Source organism: Epinephelus fuscoguttatus, linkage group LG1 (genome assembly GCF_011397635.1).
Source record: "Epinephelus fuscoguttatus linkage group LG1, E.fuscoguttatus.final_Chr_v1".
In the NCBI taxonomy this organism is placed as follows: domain Eukaryota; kingdom Metazoa; phylum Chordata; class Actinopteri; order Perciformes; family Serranidae; genus Epinephelus; species Epinephelus fuscoguttatus.
In genome coordinates this window covers 24,626,065-24,645,125 of record NC_064752.1, presented here as the reverse complement: position 1 = coordinate 24,645,125, position 19,061 = coordinate 24,626,065, and the positions used below count along the sequence as shown (strand labels likewise).

At 42.2% G+C, this 19,061-nt stretch overlaps 1 protein-coding gene across 9 annotated transcripts in view; it reads left to right on the top strand.

The window, feature by feature from the left end:
- cadpsb (Ca2+-dependent activator protein for secretion b) overlaps positions 1–19,061 on the top strand; it is a 99,194-nt gene that overhangs the window by 78,776 nt on the left and 1,357 nt on the right. For 3 of the 9 annotated variants that reach the window (XM_049589354.1, XM_049589334.1, XM_049589322.1), the window contains 11 exons: positions 2,304–2,333; positions 5,314–5,470; positions 5,570–5,711; positions 7,715–7,876; positions 9,108–9,263; positions 9,402–9,549; positions 9,659–9,733; positions 11,663–11,746; positions 11,982–12,014; positions 12,194–12,301; positions 18,947–19,051. In XM_049589354.1, coding sequence (XP_049445311.1) covers positions 2,304–2,333; positions 5,314–5,470; positions 5,570–5,711; positions 7,715–7,876; positions 9,108–9,263; positions 9,402–9,549; positions 9,659–9,733; positions 11,663–11,746; positions 11,982–12,014; positions 12,194–12,301; positions 18,947–19,051 — 1,200 coding nt within the window. The remainder of the gene's footprint in view (positions 1–2,303; positions 2,334–5,313; positions 5,471–5,569; positions 5,712–7,714; positions 7,877–9,107; positions 9,264–9,401; positions 9,550–9,658; positions 9,734–11,662; positions 11,747–11,981; positions 12,015–12,193; positions 12,302–18,946; positions 19,052–19,061) is intronic. The other 6 variants (XM_049589364.1, XM_049589344.1, XM_049589328.1 and 3 more) reach the window with 3 other exon arrangements.

The following is a 19,061-nucleotide window of genomic DNA, read 5'->3' as shown; positions in this document are numbered from 1 at the left end:
GCAGAAACCAGAGACGCTGAAGCAAAGCACGAGGTCGGGGACAGAAGGCAGGTGAGTTTACCGGGAGGCAGACGAGGAGAGCAGGTCGGGGACAGGCAGAGTTGGCACCGGGAGATCAGGCAGGAGAAGAACGCTGGAGAGTCTCGCATAATGCAGAAGAACAATCTGGCAGTGAGTAAAGGTGCTGGAGTGGCTTATATGCAGGCCTGATTGCAATGAGCTGCAGCTGTGAGGCAGGTGAGCAGAGTGGCCTGATGAAGTGGGCGTGGCTGGCAGGTAGAGTGGAGCAGAGGGAGGGAGAGTGGAAAACTACTGCAGCAGTGTTGCAGGAGAGGACTGAGAGACAGGGATTGTGACACTATCAGCATGAAAATCCATTATTTGAACCTGTAATGCATTTTTATCCCATCCATGACCCTTCAAGTGGACAAAAATGTCCACCTGTCATTTAGCCATTTGTATTGTTGCCGGGATAAAAATGCATTACAGGCTCAAATAATGGATTTTCACGCTGAAAGTTGGGATTTTGAAATTTAACCCAGAATGACACCCCCATGCAAAAAATCACCCCCCTGTGACCTTTTGTTGGACACTTCCTAGAAAGTGGACATTTTTGTCCACTTGAAGGGTCATGGATAGGATAAAAATGCATTACAGGGTCAAATAATGGATTTTTGTGCTGAAAGTTGAGAATTTGAAATTTCACCCAGAATGACACCCCCATGCAAAAAATCACCCCCCTGTGACCTTTAATCTCTCTGTGAGGGAGTTTTGAATTTTGGAAATGGACAAAAATGTCCAGGGGTCACACGAGGGTTAAGAAATGAAGGTCAGTCAGTCTGGAAAATTGCAAAAACTTTAAATGTGTCCCCAAGTGGAGTCGCAAAAACCATCAAGCGCTACAACGAAACTGGCACACATGAGGACTGACCCAGGAAAGGAAGACCAAGAGTCACCTCTGCTTCTGAGGATAAGTTCATCCCAGTCACCAGCCTCAGAAATCACAAGTTAACAGCAGCTCAGATCAGAGACCAGATGAATGCCACACAGAGTTCTAGCAGCAGACCCATCTCTAGAACAACTGTTAAGAGGAGACTGCGCGAATCAGGCCTTCATGGTCAAATAGCTGCTAGGAAACCACTGCTAAGGAGAGGCAACAAGCAGAAGAGATTTGTTTGGGCCAAGAAACACAAGGAATGGACATTAGACCCGTGGAAATCTGTGCTTTGGTCTGATGAGTCCAAATTTGAGATCTTTGGTTCCAACCCGTGTCTTTGTGAGACAGAAAAAGGTGAACGGATGGATTCCACATGCCTGGTTCCCACTGTGAAGCATGGAGGAGGAGGTGTGATGGTGTGGGGGTGTTTTGGTTGGTGACACTGTTGGGGATTTATTCAAAATTGAAGGCACACTGAACCAGCATGGCTACCACAGCATCCTGCAGCGACATGCCATCCCATCCGGTTTATGCTTAGTTGGACGATCATTTATTTTTCAACAGGACAATGACCCCAAACACACCTCCAGGCTGTGTAAGGGCTATTTGACCAAGAAGGAGAGTGATGGAGTGCTGCGGCAGATGACCTGGCCTCCACAGTCACCGGACCTGAACCCAATCGAGATGGTTTGGGGTGAGCTGGACCGCAGAGTGAAGGCAAAGGGGCCAACAAGTGCTAAACACCTCTGGGAACTCCTTCAAGACTGTTGGAAAACCATTTCAGGTGACTACCTCTTGAAGCTCATGGAGAGAATGCCAAGAGTGTGCAAAGCAGTAATCAGAGCAAAGGGTGGCTATTTTGAAGAAACTAGAATATAAAACATGTTTTCAGTTATTTCACCTTTTTTTGTTAAGTACATAACTCCACATGTGTTCATTCATAGTTTTGATGCCTTCAGTGAGAATCTACAATGTAAATAGTCATGAAAATAAAGAAAACACATTGAATGAGAAGGTGTGTCCAAACTTTTGGCCTGTACTGTATAACAATGCATTTTGTTTTATAGCTTGATCAAATGTTTTATGTACGTAAAATCTTAAAATGAGAAATAACTAGTAACCATAGCAGTGAGATAAATGTAATGGGGTAAAAAAATTTACTATTTCCCTCTGACATGTAGATGAGTAGAAGAATAAAGTAGCATTTCCACCACTGAAAATAGTTTATGTATTGCATCCTGTTTGCTGAGCTGGTAGGAGAGCATGATGAGCATGTGTAGTTGTGTAGATCTGAAGGTGATCCAATGTGATCTTAGAACATACAGATAAAGCAGATTTATTGTATCTCTCTGAATATGCTTGACAGGCGGCAGTCACAAGTTCTGGAGATCAATCGGTACAGTATTTTTATTTCTTTTTCCTCTTCAGTCCCCATCACGACCCCCCTGTATGGCATGTGCGCCACTATGGCAAGAGGCACCTTTGTAGGCAGAGAATGATCTCATAGATACTGTAGCAATGGGTGGGGTTTTTTTTAGGCATAGAAATGAGAGCAAACATGTTTAAAAATTAAAAGGCACTGTAGCTTGCACAACATAATTGTGATCATAAAGCATGTTCATCGGGCCATAAAGAGGTTTCCTTTCTCTCCAAGCATGCTGAACCAGTAAATTCCCCCAAAGTATGCTCCATGTGAACCTTTTGAAGTTTGATCCACCATAAACATTTGTTTCCCCTCCATCCAGCGATTAATTTTCACAGTCCGCACCTGTTCAAGCATTACTTCCCCAGCTTCTCCTCTTCCATCCCTCTCTGCTGTCTATTCTTAGTTTTAAAAAAACCCTTTGAAGAGAAATGCCTCAAAAATACTTTACTGTTCTGTACATCTTCCTGTGTTCTCACTGTCATATGATTGGTGACTGTCCAAGCAGGGAAAAGAGGTATGTAGTGAAGTTGATTGAGAAACTCCCATAATGCTTTGTGCATGTCCAGTAGATGACGCCACGTCTCTTCCCTCCCCCTCAGCATCAGTACAACCCTTCAGGATTGATCCCCTTGACACGGTTGCATTATTACAGCACTATAGTCTGTCTGGCTGAACACTGGCTCTGCTCTAGAGCTTTCAGGGTCCTGTATGTGTCCTGCAACCTCCGTCAAAGGTTGGACAGACTCCTCCTGGCGACCTTTGAGCGTTTTCCCCAGCCCTTACCTGTTGGAAACTTTAACAGCCCGTTAACCCCCCCCCCCCCCCCCGTCCGCAATAAGAGTATCTCTCCTTGAATGTGATGGAGAAGAGCTTTGTTTGCTGCCTGTTTTTCTAACACTAGAACTGTCAAGCATTTGTAAAATTTTGGGAGCGGGGCAGGTAAGTAGACAGGTAAGTCCGGTTGTCACTGCCGTTGTGGTGGTGAAGCCAGATGGGAAAATAACAGAAGAGAACTGTAACAGAAAACAAAGCATGCAGCATAATTTGGAAAGATCGAGCTTCATTTATTGGACTTGGCAACGTGTTAGTCTGGATGATAAGCAAATAAGCCAAGCCAAGACTGCCAGCAAAGCAGCTACTGTGCTCCAGCTGTCAAAGGGCGAGGAAATCCTGACTGTGCTAGAAAACGGTCAGCTGAATCTCAAAGACTTACTTAACTAATTGGAACAGACGCACTCCAACGCTAGAGATGCTGCGTGCTGCAGTCTTTGGTGCGCCTCGTTGAAGATGTGCATGAGTCACATTCGCATCTAGCGGGCTATGGGTTTGTCGGTGATGTGAGTGGTGGACCCCCTCGTCTCTTGGCTCGAGAGAAAAGCATGCAGGGAGCTCCACATTTGCATGAGAAAAGCACCTTTCCCTTAAATCTATAGATGCTGTCATGAATATAACAAGGCACGAACATGCAACCCTACTGTCTGATTACTTGTCTACATATAAACTCACCTACAGTTTATCCCTTTAAGTCCTGATCGATAAGAGCAGTGGGTTCAGTTTCAGAGCATGCGATCGGAAACACACACACCACACACATACACAAACAATCCAGATGGGTGTCATGGTGTGTCCTTTCCTTGCAGTGTTTTAAAGGAGTTGACATACAGCACGAGACAGTCACAGTGCATACTTGAAGGATTAATTTGCCATTTTTGGAAATGCACACTTTGCTGTCTTGCTGTTAGATTAAAAGTACTGTATCAGTTATAACTGAAGCTACAGCAAGCAACTGGTTAGCTTAGCATGAAGACGGGAAGCAAGAGGAGACTCCTAGCGTGGCTCTGTCAAAAGGTGAAACAAAATCCACCTACCAGCACCTCTAAAGATCAGTATCTAAGAGATGATATCTTATTTGTGTAACGTTATGCACAGTTATGTGTTAAGGTCTTTTCAGACAATAACAAATAAGCCATCTTCATATTTGCTTGGATCCGTGCAACCTTGCTGCGCTCCTTGAGAATAGGTGGGCAGACGAACGCTTTGGGAGTAAACACCAGGTGGTCTATGCGTGGTAACCATTTAAACGGCTTCTGTACACCTGCATTTTGGTCCGATTGTTGACACACTGGCAATCCCAGTCTTTGATGACCGATGATAGCTAAAGTTAGCTAAATTAGCATAGCCATAACTTCATAGCCCAACTAAGCTATAACTACATAATCTAATGTCATGCATCCAGTCTTGTGCTGATGCTCTTCAAAGCAAAAGCCCTCCTGCTTTTCCTCTTAACCTTTTAGACAACAGTTACGTGTCTCAGGGCATTTACAAGCGGTGAGGTTCAGTGTCTCGTCCGTTGATTTAAAAAAAGAAAAAAAGTCAGGACAGTTCAACTCTGGCAGCAGGCAGGTGTGTGTGAGATGAGCACCACCATAACAGTGTCTTGTCAGATTGTCCACGCCTCCCTACATGCTGCTGGCCTCTCATTGAAAACAAATTACTAGGCACGTCAATTGCTGTCTGCTTGAGAAGACCTTTAGTCGATTTCTTTGACTCCAGGAGTGTTAATTACTGAGCTTCAGAGGTAGGGGGTGGAAGATGGACAGAGCCAGACTGGCTGTTTCACCCTGTTTCCAGTTTTTATGCTAAGCTAAGCTAATCAGCTGCTGGTTTTACCTTCATATTTAACACAGCAAACATAAGAGAAGTAACAATCTTTGCATCTAACTCTCAGCAAGACAGTGAGGAAGCATATTTCCGAATATGTTGAACTATTCCTTTAACATACATCAACATATATAAAGCATACTCAAATCCAGTGGTGTTTCCTTTTAAACTGATGAGCTCCAGTTGTGCATATTGTTCCCTCCTTCCTTGTCTTCCTTCCTTGTGTCACCTCATCTCCTAAGTGGAGCCCTTGTTCACCTGTCCGCTCTCCCTCCTGCTGTGTCTCTAGGCGTTTGCGTGGTGGACAGACCTCATGGTGGAGCATGCAGAAAACTTCCTGGCCCTCTATGCCATCGACATGGATGCCGCTCTGGAGATCCAGTCCCCTGAGAGTTGGGACAGCTTTCCCCTCTTCCAGCTGCTCAACGACTTCCTCCGGACAGACTGTAAGCTCCCACGTTTATTCTGTAGACACTTGAGGTATTTTTATGCTCAAAGAAAAAGACACTCATGTCTCTCTGTCACTGCCTCTCTCTTTTATACAGATCATCTGTGCAATGGAAAGTTCCACAAACACCTTCAGGATCTGTATGCTCCTCTGGTGGTTAGATATGTGGATCTGATGGAGTCCTCCATCGCACAGTCAATTCACAAGGGTTTTGATCGAGAGTCCTGGGAGCCTGTAAAGTAAGGAGCCTCCGTCTTTATAGCTAGGCTGTAGGATGGTTGGAGATGCAAGGCTTTTATATTCAGATGACAGACTGACTGCGTGGAGGCTGAGAAATCTGGGAAAGCAGCTGTAATGTTCACCCAGGCTTCCTGTAGGTTCACTTTTAAAGAATGAGCCAAGAGTGGGCTGAATAACCTATTTTCCCTCTGAAAGAAATGGGTTATTTATTCTGAAAATAGTCTTTGACTAATGTATGTGTCTTACCAATTTCTCTCTGACACATTGGGGTCAGGGCAACACCTAATATCTCTGTTGTTTTGTTTTGTGAACTAACCTTCATAATGTGTGCTTTGACATGTTGCCAGAAACAAAGGGCCTCCGGTCTGTTGTGTTGCTGTTATAATTTATTTGTTGTGGCTTTCGAACTTTTGCTTTTGCATTTTTTTATGGCAAAGATTATATTTAAGATTTATTAAGGTGAAGTTTTTTTTCTTGGTCTTTATTTATGTTTAGTCTTTTCAGTATTACGTTGCTTCTCCCTTTCACTGCATTAAATACTGTATGTGTGTGTGTCCTGAGCCGTCTTTACCAGAGGTGTGGACTCGAGTCAGTTTGATGATCTTAGACTCGACTTGACAGAATCAAAAAAGGCTTGACTTGGACTTTAACACCAATGACTCTTGACTTCACTTGAACTTTAGCCATTTGACATGAACATTTTCGGATACCTTAAAACGTTTGCCACAAATCAATTCATTTCTCTTCATTTCCTGAATCATATTAACATGAATGCTTTTCACTCCCAGCAAGTCGACATTTAATTCCCCAGATTCACTTTGTTTGAACCAATCCAACAGCATCAAATCAAGTTGCAGGAGAGAACAATAAAGAACTTTAGCTACATTACTGATCACCAGTTGGAAAAAATGATATCAAAGATAATTTTGTTTATGTACAAAAACTATTCGGTGGTCAACAAAAAATGAAATGCAACATGTAAAACATAAAAAATTACAGAGGTGCAACAACTTTCAGCAAACTTGTTTTAACAAATAAATACACTTCAACCAGGAGCACTTTAGTCAAAGAAAACTTTATTACCATTTGCATATTTGGCAGCATGGCTCTGTTCTGGGGCCTCTCTGCCTTTCCTCGGGCCTGCACAGAGAGCCTCTTCCACGCGCTTATGTGTAAGGCCTTAAGGCGGAGAGACCATACCTCTCTGCCCTTCCACGTGCAGATGAGGGAAGCCTGAGGCAGAGAGAGCAAACCTCCCTGCCCTTCCATGCGCCTACATGGAGAGCCTAAGGCAGGAAGCAGCAGCAAAGACCCCCCAGGAACAGAACAGAGCAGCATCAATGACAAACAGAAATGACATTGATAAGTCCAACACAGCATGAAAAGGAGGAGCTGGGGTGGAGGCAGGTTGCGAAGAGGTTTGCAGAGGAAGCAGCAACAGTAGGCAGGGCATGGCAGTTTAAGTAGGGCGCCTTGAATGAGATTTGCCAATTGGTTGCATAGAAAGAAATCATGTGATCTATCAGCTGCTCCATCAGTTGATTGGTTGTTTGAGATCAGCTGATGTAGCTGGGATGTGAGCTGAGCTTGACATCGTGTCCTGCCACCGTGATTTTTGTAACATTAATACGTTATTAAGGCAATATAACTTGTTTAGCACTTGAAACTCAAAGTCTAGGACTTGAGATTTGACTTGCCAGTTTTGACTTGAGACTTGAGTCAGGACCTGGGTTGGGACTTGAATGCAAAGACTTGAGACTTACATGCGACTTGCAAAACAATGACTTGGTCCCACCTCTGCTCTTTACTCTGTAGGTCTTCGTATAATGTGCGTCTTTGACAATCTCGTCTTGTTTATGTGTGCAACTCTACGTTCCTATTCCTGTCTTTGCCCCTGATTTCAGATTTTCTGTTACTTTTATGATGAGTGTTACATGGCTTTCTGCAGCTCCCACACCACTGTTATGGATTCTTTTTTTCTTTTTGTCTGTCTTTTCTGCAGGAGTTTAACAAGTAATCTGCCCAATGTGAATCTACCAAATGTGAACCTCCAAATTCCCAAAGTACCAAATCTGCCAGTGCCAGTAGCAGGACTATCAGTTAACCTTCCACAAATGCCTAGCTTTTCTACCCCGTCATGGATGGCTGCTATATATGACTCTGAGTGTGTATTCAACTAGTTTACTTTAGACATATTAAGCAAGCAGAGGCTGCCTTGGTATGAAGATGCCCTCAGCTAAAAAATCTGTCAAAAAATCCAACACTTTTTTAATGAAAAGTACAACAACATTTCCTCTGTATGACTCCAGCTGGAGATGAAATGTTACCCCAAATCTAAAGATCAATTTCAGTTTGTTTCCTCCTGTGTGAGTACTCCATTATTATGTCCATGTTCATGCCAAGGGCACTCTGAGAGGTGTTAGAGTAGATGGGGTTCTGCTTTTGAAAATGAGAAACGCTCTCATTTGTCTCAACATGCATGCTGTTGAGCCGAGGTGTGGAGATACAGGCCAAAACAAAATATTAATGTGACATATTGCTCCGAGGCTATTTGGAAACATTTGTAAGCCAAGATCTGCGGTCTACAATAGATGTATCTCCCCAGAGTTGTTGTCCACAGACATTTGCTTTAGTGATTTTTTAGCGCACTGTAGATCGTAAATGGCCATAGTTTCATCTCTGACCTTGACCACCTGCCAGTAGTCTGATTGGGAGGGAAGATAATGGGTCAGATTGGAGATGATACTGCAGAGAGGCTGGCCGGCTCGTGTTCAGACCTCTTAGTTTTATCACCTCCCGCTCCGACTACACATCATCCCTGCAGCAATTTCCCAATGAGCTCTACTCAGGATGCCCTAAAAGGTCTGCATGGTTTGTTTGGTAATTCTTCCAGGGGCCCCACAAGCCTGGGGACATGGATGTTGAGAGAGGGCCTGTGATGAAGAAAAATCAATTTGGAGATTTTTTTTTTTCTGTTTTGTTGAAACACTCGGTTCATGAATGCCAATTTTACACGCCCTCCCTCACGTCTCCATTCCCCTCTCCTTTGTCTTGACACAGTGTGATTAGCTGCTGTATCTGCAGTGATTTTACCTGCATGTGGCCACTTCACATCCCAGTCAATAACCATGCTCTGCAGCATGGTTATTGAGTCGTTGCAGTAATCCCTGCCCGCTCTTTTCCACCCATACACTGACTGCCCACAAACACCTGAATTGACATTTGGACGAACCAGTCAGTCTATGGTCAGAGAATAATTTGACTGTGTTTAGGTGTGGAGGAACAGCATCCTCCTCTGCACCTGCCACAACACCCCCTTACCCCCACCTCCTCTCTCCAGCAGGGTGACTTTTTGTTCTCTGACCTTTGTCTGTGTCTGTTTGGGTCGATGGCAGTAACGGCTCTGGGACGTCGGAGGACCTCTTCTGGAAGCTGGACGCCCTCCAGACTTTCATCAGGGACCTGCACTGGCCTGAGGACGAGTTTGCCAAACACCTCGAGAGTCGTATCCAGCTCATGTCGAGCAACATGATCGAGAACTGCGTCAAGCGGTGCGTGTGTGTGTCCGTGCGTGAGAGGGAGACAGACTGACAGAAACAGAAATACTTGGAGGCACCGAATGCTGAGAATGAACTCTTTACTGAATATTTTATATTATAGTGCGTATAAATATTTCACTTGCCTTGCAGCACCAGGATGGCATTTGAGTCTAAGCTGACAAAGAGCAGCAAGTCCACAGATTTCCGCATCTCTCCAACATTATGCACCATGTTCAACGTGATGGTGGATGCCAAGGACCAGTCAGCTAAATTGTGCGCAATGGAGATGGGCCAAGAGGTATGACCTTCACCTGGGACACCGACTGCATAGAGTCAGTTTTATATTTGCAAAAAGAAAAGAATCTGTGAAATCGCTGTTTTGTTAAAATGTGTTCCCTTCTTTACAGAAACAGTACCACACCCAAATAGACGAGCTGATTGAGGAAAGTGTGAAAGACATGATCCAGCTGCTGGTTGCAAAGGTGCGACTGTTTATCAGCTGTGAAAATAATGTATTATTTATTATATTATTTGTTACTACAAGTCATGATTTTTAGAGATGACAAAGTCAGGTATCTCTGCAACTGTTTGATGGATTGGCATGAAATTTTGTCATGATTCCCAGAGGATGAATCCAAATGTTGTTAGTCATCCTCTGAATTTTCTTGTAGCACCTCCACTGGGTTGGGGTGCAGGAAAATACAGCATAGTATTGTGATATTTGCATGGCAGTATTGTATCCATACACAGATGCCGTATATCATTTTTTTATAATATAAATTGTTAATATTGCAAATACAAAAAAAAAAAAAAATCAACATTTTTTCTAACCACCAGATACATTTTGCTGCAATAAAAATGCGTGAAGTGAAATAAACAGACTGAAAACTTTATTCTAGTTACAGCTAAAACAGAAGTTTTCCTTTGGGGACATGATTTACAGAATAAAAGGTAATAAATCAAAATATATGTTACTGCAATTCTCAACAATTGCAATATTATATTGTGACTTAAGTACAATATCGTAAGATGGGGCCACTTGTAATTCCCACCCCTACTTTTGGGTCTAAAGGCCTCTAATCTAACATCTTAAAAAAATGGTTACGCACAGAAACCTTGCACACTGAGTCTGACTTGTTTTATTGTTCTATTCATTGCAAAAATTTACAAATGCCTGCATCTTGCATTTTACACCATGGCTGAAAGGGGCTGAGCTGTTGCTCTCTGTCTGTCTGTGTCATCATCCACTTGAATATTACCATCTGACCTATAGAAAGTGGCTATTTCAGATGATGATGATGAAATGATAATGTTAGATCCATTCCTCTGTCTTGTTGCGGATGTGTCCCGTCGCCACATATTCTTCACTGATTCTTGGTCAAAAAACTCTGAAGACTGACGGATGTGGAAAAAAACAGAAAATCAAACCTGTTCCAAAAACTTTAGTGCTGGATAAATGTTTCAAAGTCAGTAGGTAAATGTTATTGACACAGCATGAGGTTGTATTTATTGTTAGATGTGCAATAATTTTGTACACAAAAAACAACCTCTGTGGCAAAGACCTGAAGTTTTTACTTCTCAGTATCGTACTGACTTTTCTGAATTAAACTGTGTACAGATATTCGTGGTTTCTGCATGATGAATCATCTTAACTTGACATGAAAAGTCACCATGAAATGGCTGACACACATTGAAGCCCCTCTCAGGATAAATTACAATCACTTCGGTTTTAGTGCCATCATCTGGTCAGATTCCATTTTCTTCAATACTGTATGACTAAATACCTGCAAAAGTAATGCAGGGTGTCTGCAGGTCCTTAAAACATCTTAAAAAATCTTCATTAAATAGTCTTGAATTAGAATTTTTGAGGTTTTAATTGCCACAAACATTTGATCAATTTTATTTACATTTATTTATTTTTTGTCAAAATGAGACAAGCTCTTTCTGATGTTAAACATTTTTAAACCTATTACTGAACCCAATGCTGCCTTTTTACTTTATACTGTACTTGCACTCACCTGTTGGCAAAATGTAGATTAACCTAACGCACTCTAATAACCATCTTCCCACATTAATCCTGCAAAGGACCACTTTTGTACTACTTACCTTTATATTTACCTGCAGTGCTTTAATGAGAAACAGATGATTTGTCTAAAAATCAGTCTTAAATTTGGTTGAAAATATCTTGAAAAGGTCCTAAAAAACCTTACATTTAAGTGTCTGATACACCCTGTAATGACACTCCTATCAGCCTCAGCTGCACTTCATGCTTATTGCTTTTTAGCAAAACTAAACTAAAGATGGTGAACATGGTAGAAACAATATACTGTACCTACTTAACATCAGCACGTTAGTATACTGACGTTAGCGGTGCTGTTAGCATGAATTCTGTCCTTTCTCTCGTTTCTCAGTTTGTTGCCATTCTGGAGGGCGTGTTGGCAAAGATCTCCAGATATGATGAAGGCACTCTCTTCTCTTCATTCCTCTCATTCACGGTGAGATGAAGCTTCTCTTTATTCAGTCCCTCACCAACCTTAAAGGGTTGATTCTGTAATATTTAGGGCTGGTTTTTGATCCTCAATATGTTGCTTTGAAATCCAGCCTCAGGTGTTATATCTGTGCTCCTATTAAAAATGTAAAGACATATCCAGCCCTAATGATATTACAGTAATAGTAAATAAAATGTTTAGATATGAACTCTCGTGTTTGACAGTCTTGTTTTGGTTTCAGGTGAAAGCTGCCTCTAAATATGTGGATGTACCTGTAAGTGCAATAACACCCTACACCTCCCTGTGTGCTTATGAGCTTGTGTGTGTTTACCTGATACAGCTGAACAAGCTGCCTTTTGTTTTAATCACCAACAGTGTTTCTTTCTGTGTCTTCTGCCAGTGTGTTTTTATTCTCCTCCTGAGCCCCGACCCTGTTCTGTTTCTGTTTTACAGAAACCTGGAATGGACGTGGCCGACGGCTATGTGACCTTTGTGCGCCACTCTCAGGATATGCTTCGTGATAAGGTCAATGAGGAGGTGTATATAGAAAGGTTATTTGATGTAAGTAAGATGCCGTCTCCTCCTCACAAGAAGGGAGGGGCCTTCTAAAATGTGGCAAAACAACAGGGCAGAGAGGGATAAGTCCCATTTTGAGAGCAGGACGTGTATTTCAGCCTTGCAGAAGAGGCTTTTCTGATCCTCTCCCCCTCTTGACTTCTCTCTTTCTCTCTGTGTCTCTTCTCTCTGAACCTTAGCTGCTGCCCTCTGCATTCTGGTGTGCATTGCCACAGTGCTTTTGGGCCTTTGTGTATTAAAAAAAGGAAACTTTTATTTACAAAGAGTCCATAAAAGCATCCTCAAAAACAGGATTATCTGAAGCAGTGCTCTCTGGAAAGAACAAAACTATCCATAGTGATCACATACCAGCACACCTACTTCTATTTTCCAAGCTCACCTCTGTGCTTTCAGATACTTTCCACATAAAGCATGTCAGCCTCCTGAATAAATGACACTCAGCCCTCTTGGCCTCAGTCCACAGTGAAGCACCCGTGCAAGTTTCTCTGTGAACTGCGGGGTGAAGGATGCACTGTTGGATGGGCCAGGGTGACACAATGATGTCAGACTCTGAGGCTGGCATGTCGTATACCCTTCGTCTGTTAGAGCAGTGGTTCCCAACCTGGAGGTCAGGACCAAACTGAGCAGCCAGATAAATCTAAAGGGTCATGAGATGATTTGCAGGATAGGAAAAGAAGAAGAGACACATTTCTACTGCACAAAATAATGTTAGTTTTTCCTGACTTTTCTCAGACTTTTTTTTCTTGTGAAATGCTTTCAGCTGCTTGTCGCACCAGCTTGAGTATAACATCAACAATAACTGCTGCGCTGTCTTAGAACTACATCATCTGAACTTGCATTTCCATAACGGTAATGAAAACATTGTAGCAGAGCATGAGCTTTTTACCTTGTCAATCAGTGTGATGGGAGAGAAAGCAATACTAAAGTAGTGATGGAAATTACGGGACCTACAACCTTAAAGAAGCTGTGTACTGTACGACATTCAGAGAAGAGATGAAACAATATGAAAATTTTGTACCACAATTACAATGACCAAAATTATCACTGATATTAATATTATGGCAGTATTGTTCAGATGTGTAGAAAATTCTCAGAAAATACAGATAAACACACTGACATAAATTAACCAAGTTTTATTTATACTGATCCAATAATCAACCAGTCTTTGAAATGCTTGCTTGAGTGCCTGTCACTGCAGATGAGGGCAAGAGACCAGTAGCACCAGTGGGGTTAGCTGGCTGCATGCCCACTCTGTAAACTGTAAGGCTGAAAAATCTCTGCAGCGCTGTCACCACCTTTCACCAGTGACACAAAACACACCCACGTTGCAGGCTGCACCTGCCTGCTAACTTTGGTTGATGCTGGACAATATTTGATTGTACTGCATCAATATTTGAGTTTTTCAAAGGCGTAATAATTTAACATGGTTTCAATGAAAATTAAACTTTGAATGCTAATTCAAATTCATGGTTGAGATCAGTTGCAGCTCTTCCTGGTGCCGCAGCCTTTAGGACTAATATGAAGGAAACGTGACTCAGGTTAAACAGCTTACAGTTAAAAGAAACACACACCCTGTGTTACGGGGGGGGGCGTCTGAGTAGGTAGGACATGTGTGTAACAGGTTGGGAACCAGTGTGTTAGAAGGTGAAGAGAGCACTGTCTTACAAAAACATAATCCTAACGGGATACATTGACAGCAATGTGTCCTCCATGTGTGATTCGAACGACACATAATGCTGTGATGTGTGTGCTTCATGTCATTCAGAAACTATTTGTACAGACCTGTGTCTCTACAGGTGTGTGACGGCTTTGTGTGTTTGACAGATCCTCAGTTCTGTGAGGCAGTGACGTGAAGTTTTTTATGTCTGAGAGATACACAGAAGTCTCCCTTTGGTTTTTATATTTTTGTGTTTGGCTGTAGGAGCGGGAGTCTTGTGCCAGATAAATATGATTTGTTTTGTTTTGTTTTGGAGTGAGGAGTGATGCTGTTGTGAAGTGGGTCTGCTTTTTCGTCTTTGAGGTCCACACTAGCTTCCCTCCGTCTCCGTCTGTGTTGTCAGTTTTTTCTAGTGTGGAGTTTTTCCCCCCGTGTCCTCTGTGTGGCCCCAGAGTGCTCCGAAATCCTACTCAGCACTGTCATGTTGAATTCTTCTGAAGATTTCTCAAGCTGTGAATGTTTCAGTTTAGCATTTTAAACTCTGCTTTAGCTCAAAGATGTCTATGTTTTTCTCTTTCATTTGAATGCATCTCCATCCATCCATTTGCATGCATGTGACAAACAGTTCCTAGATGTTGCATAGGCTCTACTTTATCTCTCTTTCTTTCACTAATTAATTTCAATCCTTTTTATCTCCTCTTTTCTGATTAACACCATTCCTGCTGCCTCCTCTATTCAAAAAGTGGCACTTATCTCTAGTGTTGCGTTGCGTTGTTTTATCACATTATGTTGGTTGGCATGGTTTTTAGAGTCAAATAATCTTCCTGTGTACATCTTCTAGCATGACCCTCCTCCTCAGAGTTCTGCCTCATTTGCACATAGAGCAGTCTTCCTTAGCACGTACTCTGCCACCCACCCACCTGCGAGGTCTGCATGCACTGCACGCTCAACTCGACTGTGAAGTGGACAGGCATCTGCATATCCGGCCTCAAGTTCAAACCTTTCAACCATTCACATAATCTAAAACAAACCTCGACTCCAAACCTCAACTACCAAACAAATTCAATCCTCACGCTTCTGATTCAGGCCGAAGAGAAAGCTTCCTCTGCGTTCCTGCCTACTCACATGTTTAAAGTTGACTTCTTTTTTCTTGAAACTGGAGGTGTGACAACTGTTTCTATTAGACTTGGGTGCTGTTCTCTTGTAACTTTAAAGAGTCTGGGTAACTGCCGCCCAAAGCAAAGCGGAGAAAAGGTACAAGAAAATAGCACCGCTGCTCCCTGCCTGCTAACCATTTACTCACTCTCATTCTATTTTTCTTTTGCTAATGGACTCGTGTCAAAACTATAATTTCAATCCCCCATACAGTGGTAGTTTTCTATCGTCAGTGTAGGGTATTTAAATACAGCTCGGCATTTTCTACTTGAATAAATTATAAATAAAGGCTAAGTAATTGCCTTCAATAATTGATGGGCCATGCAGCTTTTACAAAATATTGACTTGGAGAACATTTTTTAGTATTTCACAGGGTAATTACAGTGTGAGACAGATAAATCTGTCAATGCTTTTATGACTTCCCTTGGTTTTATTATTTTCTTCAAGTAGCAGAACAGTAGTATCAGTGCTCTGAGTATTTCCTCTAAAATTGCTCTTTTCAGTTCTTCAGAGTGCTGTTAGCGCAGGGTGTGTGTGGATGCACACTGGTGGGGTTTGTGTGTTTATGTGAGTGTCAGTGTGAGTGTGTGTGTGTGTGTGTTGGCAACATTTACTCAAACAAAGGGTAAGGCCCAAATTCATAAAAAGTCAAACTTATTTTAGTGATATAACTGAATTAAATTATCATAATGGTACAATTTTACTTGGACCAATTCTCATGTTTAATTCTTAAATGATTCTTAAGTGATTATGTAACGCGTGAGTTTAGGCAGGTGAGCCTGTCTGTTTAATAAGTTTAAAGGTCCTGAAAACCTGTTTTCTTAATCAACTTTTTTGCTATAAAAGAAAAAGTTCACCATTTTGGGAAACAAGCCATTTTTTTTTTCTTGTTGAGTTAGGTGAGTAGGTGGACGCCACTTTTATATCTCCTCAGTGGAAGCTTCAACTTGGATACGGTTAGCTTAGCTCAGCACGAAGACTGGAAATGAGGAGAACAGCTAGCCTGACTGACTGTCCAAAATGGTAACAAAATCTGCCTGCCACTTCCTCTAAAGTTCACTCATTTAAAGGGGAAATAATGTTTTTTTCAACCTGGGCCCTATTTTCCGACTTTTGTCTAAATGAGTGATAGGATGTTCAATATTTGACATTTCTCTGGTACGAAGCTAGGGCTGACCTGCCCGCTATATTAAATAATAGGGCACTCGTCAAAATACGTCCACTATAAGTGCATTTTTGTCACACAGATAGGCTCAGATTGTTAATATAATTATCCGACAACATAACGGAATGGAGAAATAAACGTCTGTGTTTACCTTTAGCTGAATTTGGGCATGTTCCTCTGCTGCTCCCTCTCTCTCCTCGTCCACTCTTCAGTTTGTAGTGTCCGTGTACGTCCGTGTACTCCGTGTTCAAATAAATACGGGTGGTCATCAAATTCAAATGGCTCATCCAGATCCAGTTGGTCAAAATCGGGCAAAAATTCAGCCATGACTACTCCAAACAGAGTAACTCCTCACATTTGTAAGGTCACTCCAGCGGTAACTTCCTGCAACAACTCAAATCTCGCGAAACGTGAGATTTCAGAGCCAACTGGATCTGGATGAGCCATTTGAATTTGATGACTGCCCGTATTTATTTGAGCATGGACGTACTCGGACGCAGAGCTCATTGAAATTGAAGTGCGGACGAGGACAGAGAGGGAGCAGCAACAGGCAGAGGAACATGTCCGAATTAAGGCAGTTTATACTTGTGCGTCAGCTCTGTGCAGAGTCTACGCTGTAGCCTACGCACATGGCCTACGTCATTGTGCGCATTTATATTTATGCGGTGGTGTGTATGTCTCACTCTGCAGTTACACCTCCAAAACACTAGTTAGTGGCGGGGTTTCTGTGAAGTGCTGTAAAGTTTATCACACCTAGAACACAAACTTCAAACACAAGTACGCAATTCGGCTCCAGTGCAACTGACAGTGTTCACCCGACAAAACAACTGTTTCTCAAACAAATACAACATGCTAACGTTATTAGCACAACCCTATGGCATTTTACATTGTTTAATTTAGCCATAGTGACTAGCAGAGATTTCTTGTACTTATATCAAGCCGGGATAAATCACACACACGACTTAAAATGCCATTTTGTGGAGGCTTTATCGTCACAATTTACTGTTACCTTTCTGTGAAATGAAATTAAATAAAAGTTTTTTTTTCCACTGAGGGGAAAGGTTATTAGCTTACAAAAAAAGACAGGAGGTCTGCGGCACTGCAACTTGTAGTTACATTCCTGGGGAGGTGCACATTAGGCATATATGCTGTAGGTATGGCATAGATTCAACACAGAAGTAAGAATCCTGTTTAATACGTTACATCTCTTTAATTTATTTGTTCCAATACTGAAGTGCAAAAACATTAATTCAGCGTTTTATTGGGGGAGAGTAACTTCCTGGAGTTTCTTCCTTTGACTTTGTACCATGCATGTATAATAATAAATAGATATTGGACCCTAACATGGCGTCTATTCAGTCCAGTGACGTTGCTCGCCTGGTGCATGCACCAAAAAGTTTCTAGCTTCTGGGTTTACTTCAGGGGTATGTACCCAACTGAACACGTGCAGTAGTGTTTCTCACGCTGGCCCCGCCTGCGAGTTCCTGCCCTGCTCATAGACTTTACATTGTGATGATTGTTGGCGTTTGTAGGTCTCCTGTCAACAGTTTTACAGGCTTCTCTTTAACAATGGTGGTCTGTGGGGAAAATGTCTCCCCGCAGGGGATTTTTCCACTGCAACACCCTGAGTGGCCACTGGGAAAAATAGAGGCAAGGCTGCGCCGTGTTCGTAGGGTCTGGTTTGTATGAATTAAACAAACGAGTTAAGTGCTAATGAGTGAGCATTAGCTGGCAGACAGACAGAGGACAGTGCCAGGCTGGCTTTGTTCTCCCTTTTTCCAGTCTTTATGCAAAGCTGTCCTAACCAGCTGCTGACATTAACTTTGTACTGAGCTTACAGGCAAAAGACTGGTATTGATTTCTTCATTTAACCCTCAGCAAGAAATGAATAAGCATGTTTCCCGAAATAACTGACCATTTTCTTAACACACAATGTTATGCTAAACTTAGAACAGTCTTGGTCATTTCTGTCAGTGAGAACACCCACGCAGTCCTGATGAAGCAACTCAGCTCAGTTTTAGTTTTAAAGTCTTCGTAAAAATATCTAAGGATGATTTTTTGTTTTTCCAAACTTGATTTTGGCTTATTTAGTCACTTATATTTAAGTAATAGAGCAATCTTTTTTGGGAACCAAGTTTTCAGGAGCTTTAAAAGAAGACAGAAGGCAACTATGGATAAGATTTGTTTCCTTAAATTATAATGCATGTTAAAAAGAAACAGTTGAAACAAGCACACTTTACTGTAGCTTGTGATCTTTTGTAGCTGATAAGATTTATTTTGACGTCATTCTCACATTAACACAGCCTGTTAACTTGCATTGATCGCTGATTCTGACTCATGAAATGCAAGAGTGTCTGTGTTGTGACGTGGGATAGAGACTCGACATTAATCCTCACTAACTGGTGTACGTACTGTACAAGTGGGCGAGATGAAACGGCGTCTCACATGTATTGAAGCTGCGAGCGGGTTTTATTGAAGTGATGCTTGAGTACACACACGAGGGTGCTTGAGAGTCAATGTTATCGTCGTATACTGTCTGTGTTTAGCGGCAGTTCTTTATGTGTGTCGTAAAGGTTTAGTTTTATGTTATGATGTCTTGAGTATGTGTGTGAGTGTGTGTTTTGCTGGAGAGTGTTGTGTTTATGTGTTTCAGCAATGGTACACTGCCACCATGAACCTGCTGGGGACCTGGCTCACTGAACGCATGGATCAGCAGCTCCACGTCTACCAGCTAAAAATCCTCATCAGGATCACAAAGGTGAGACAGG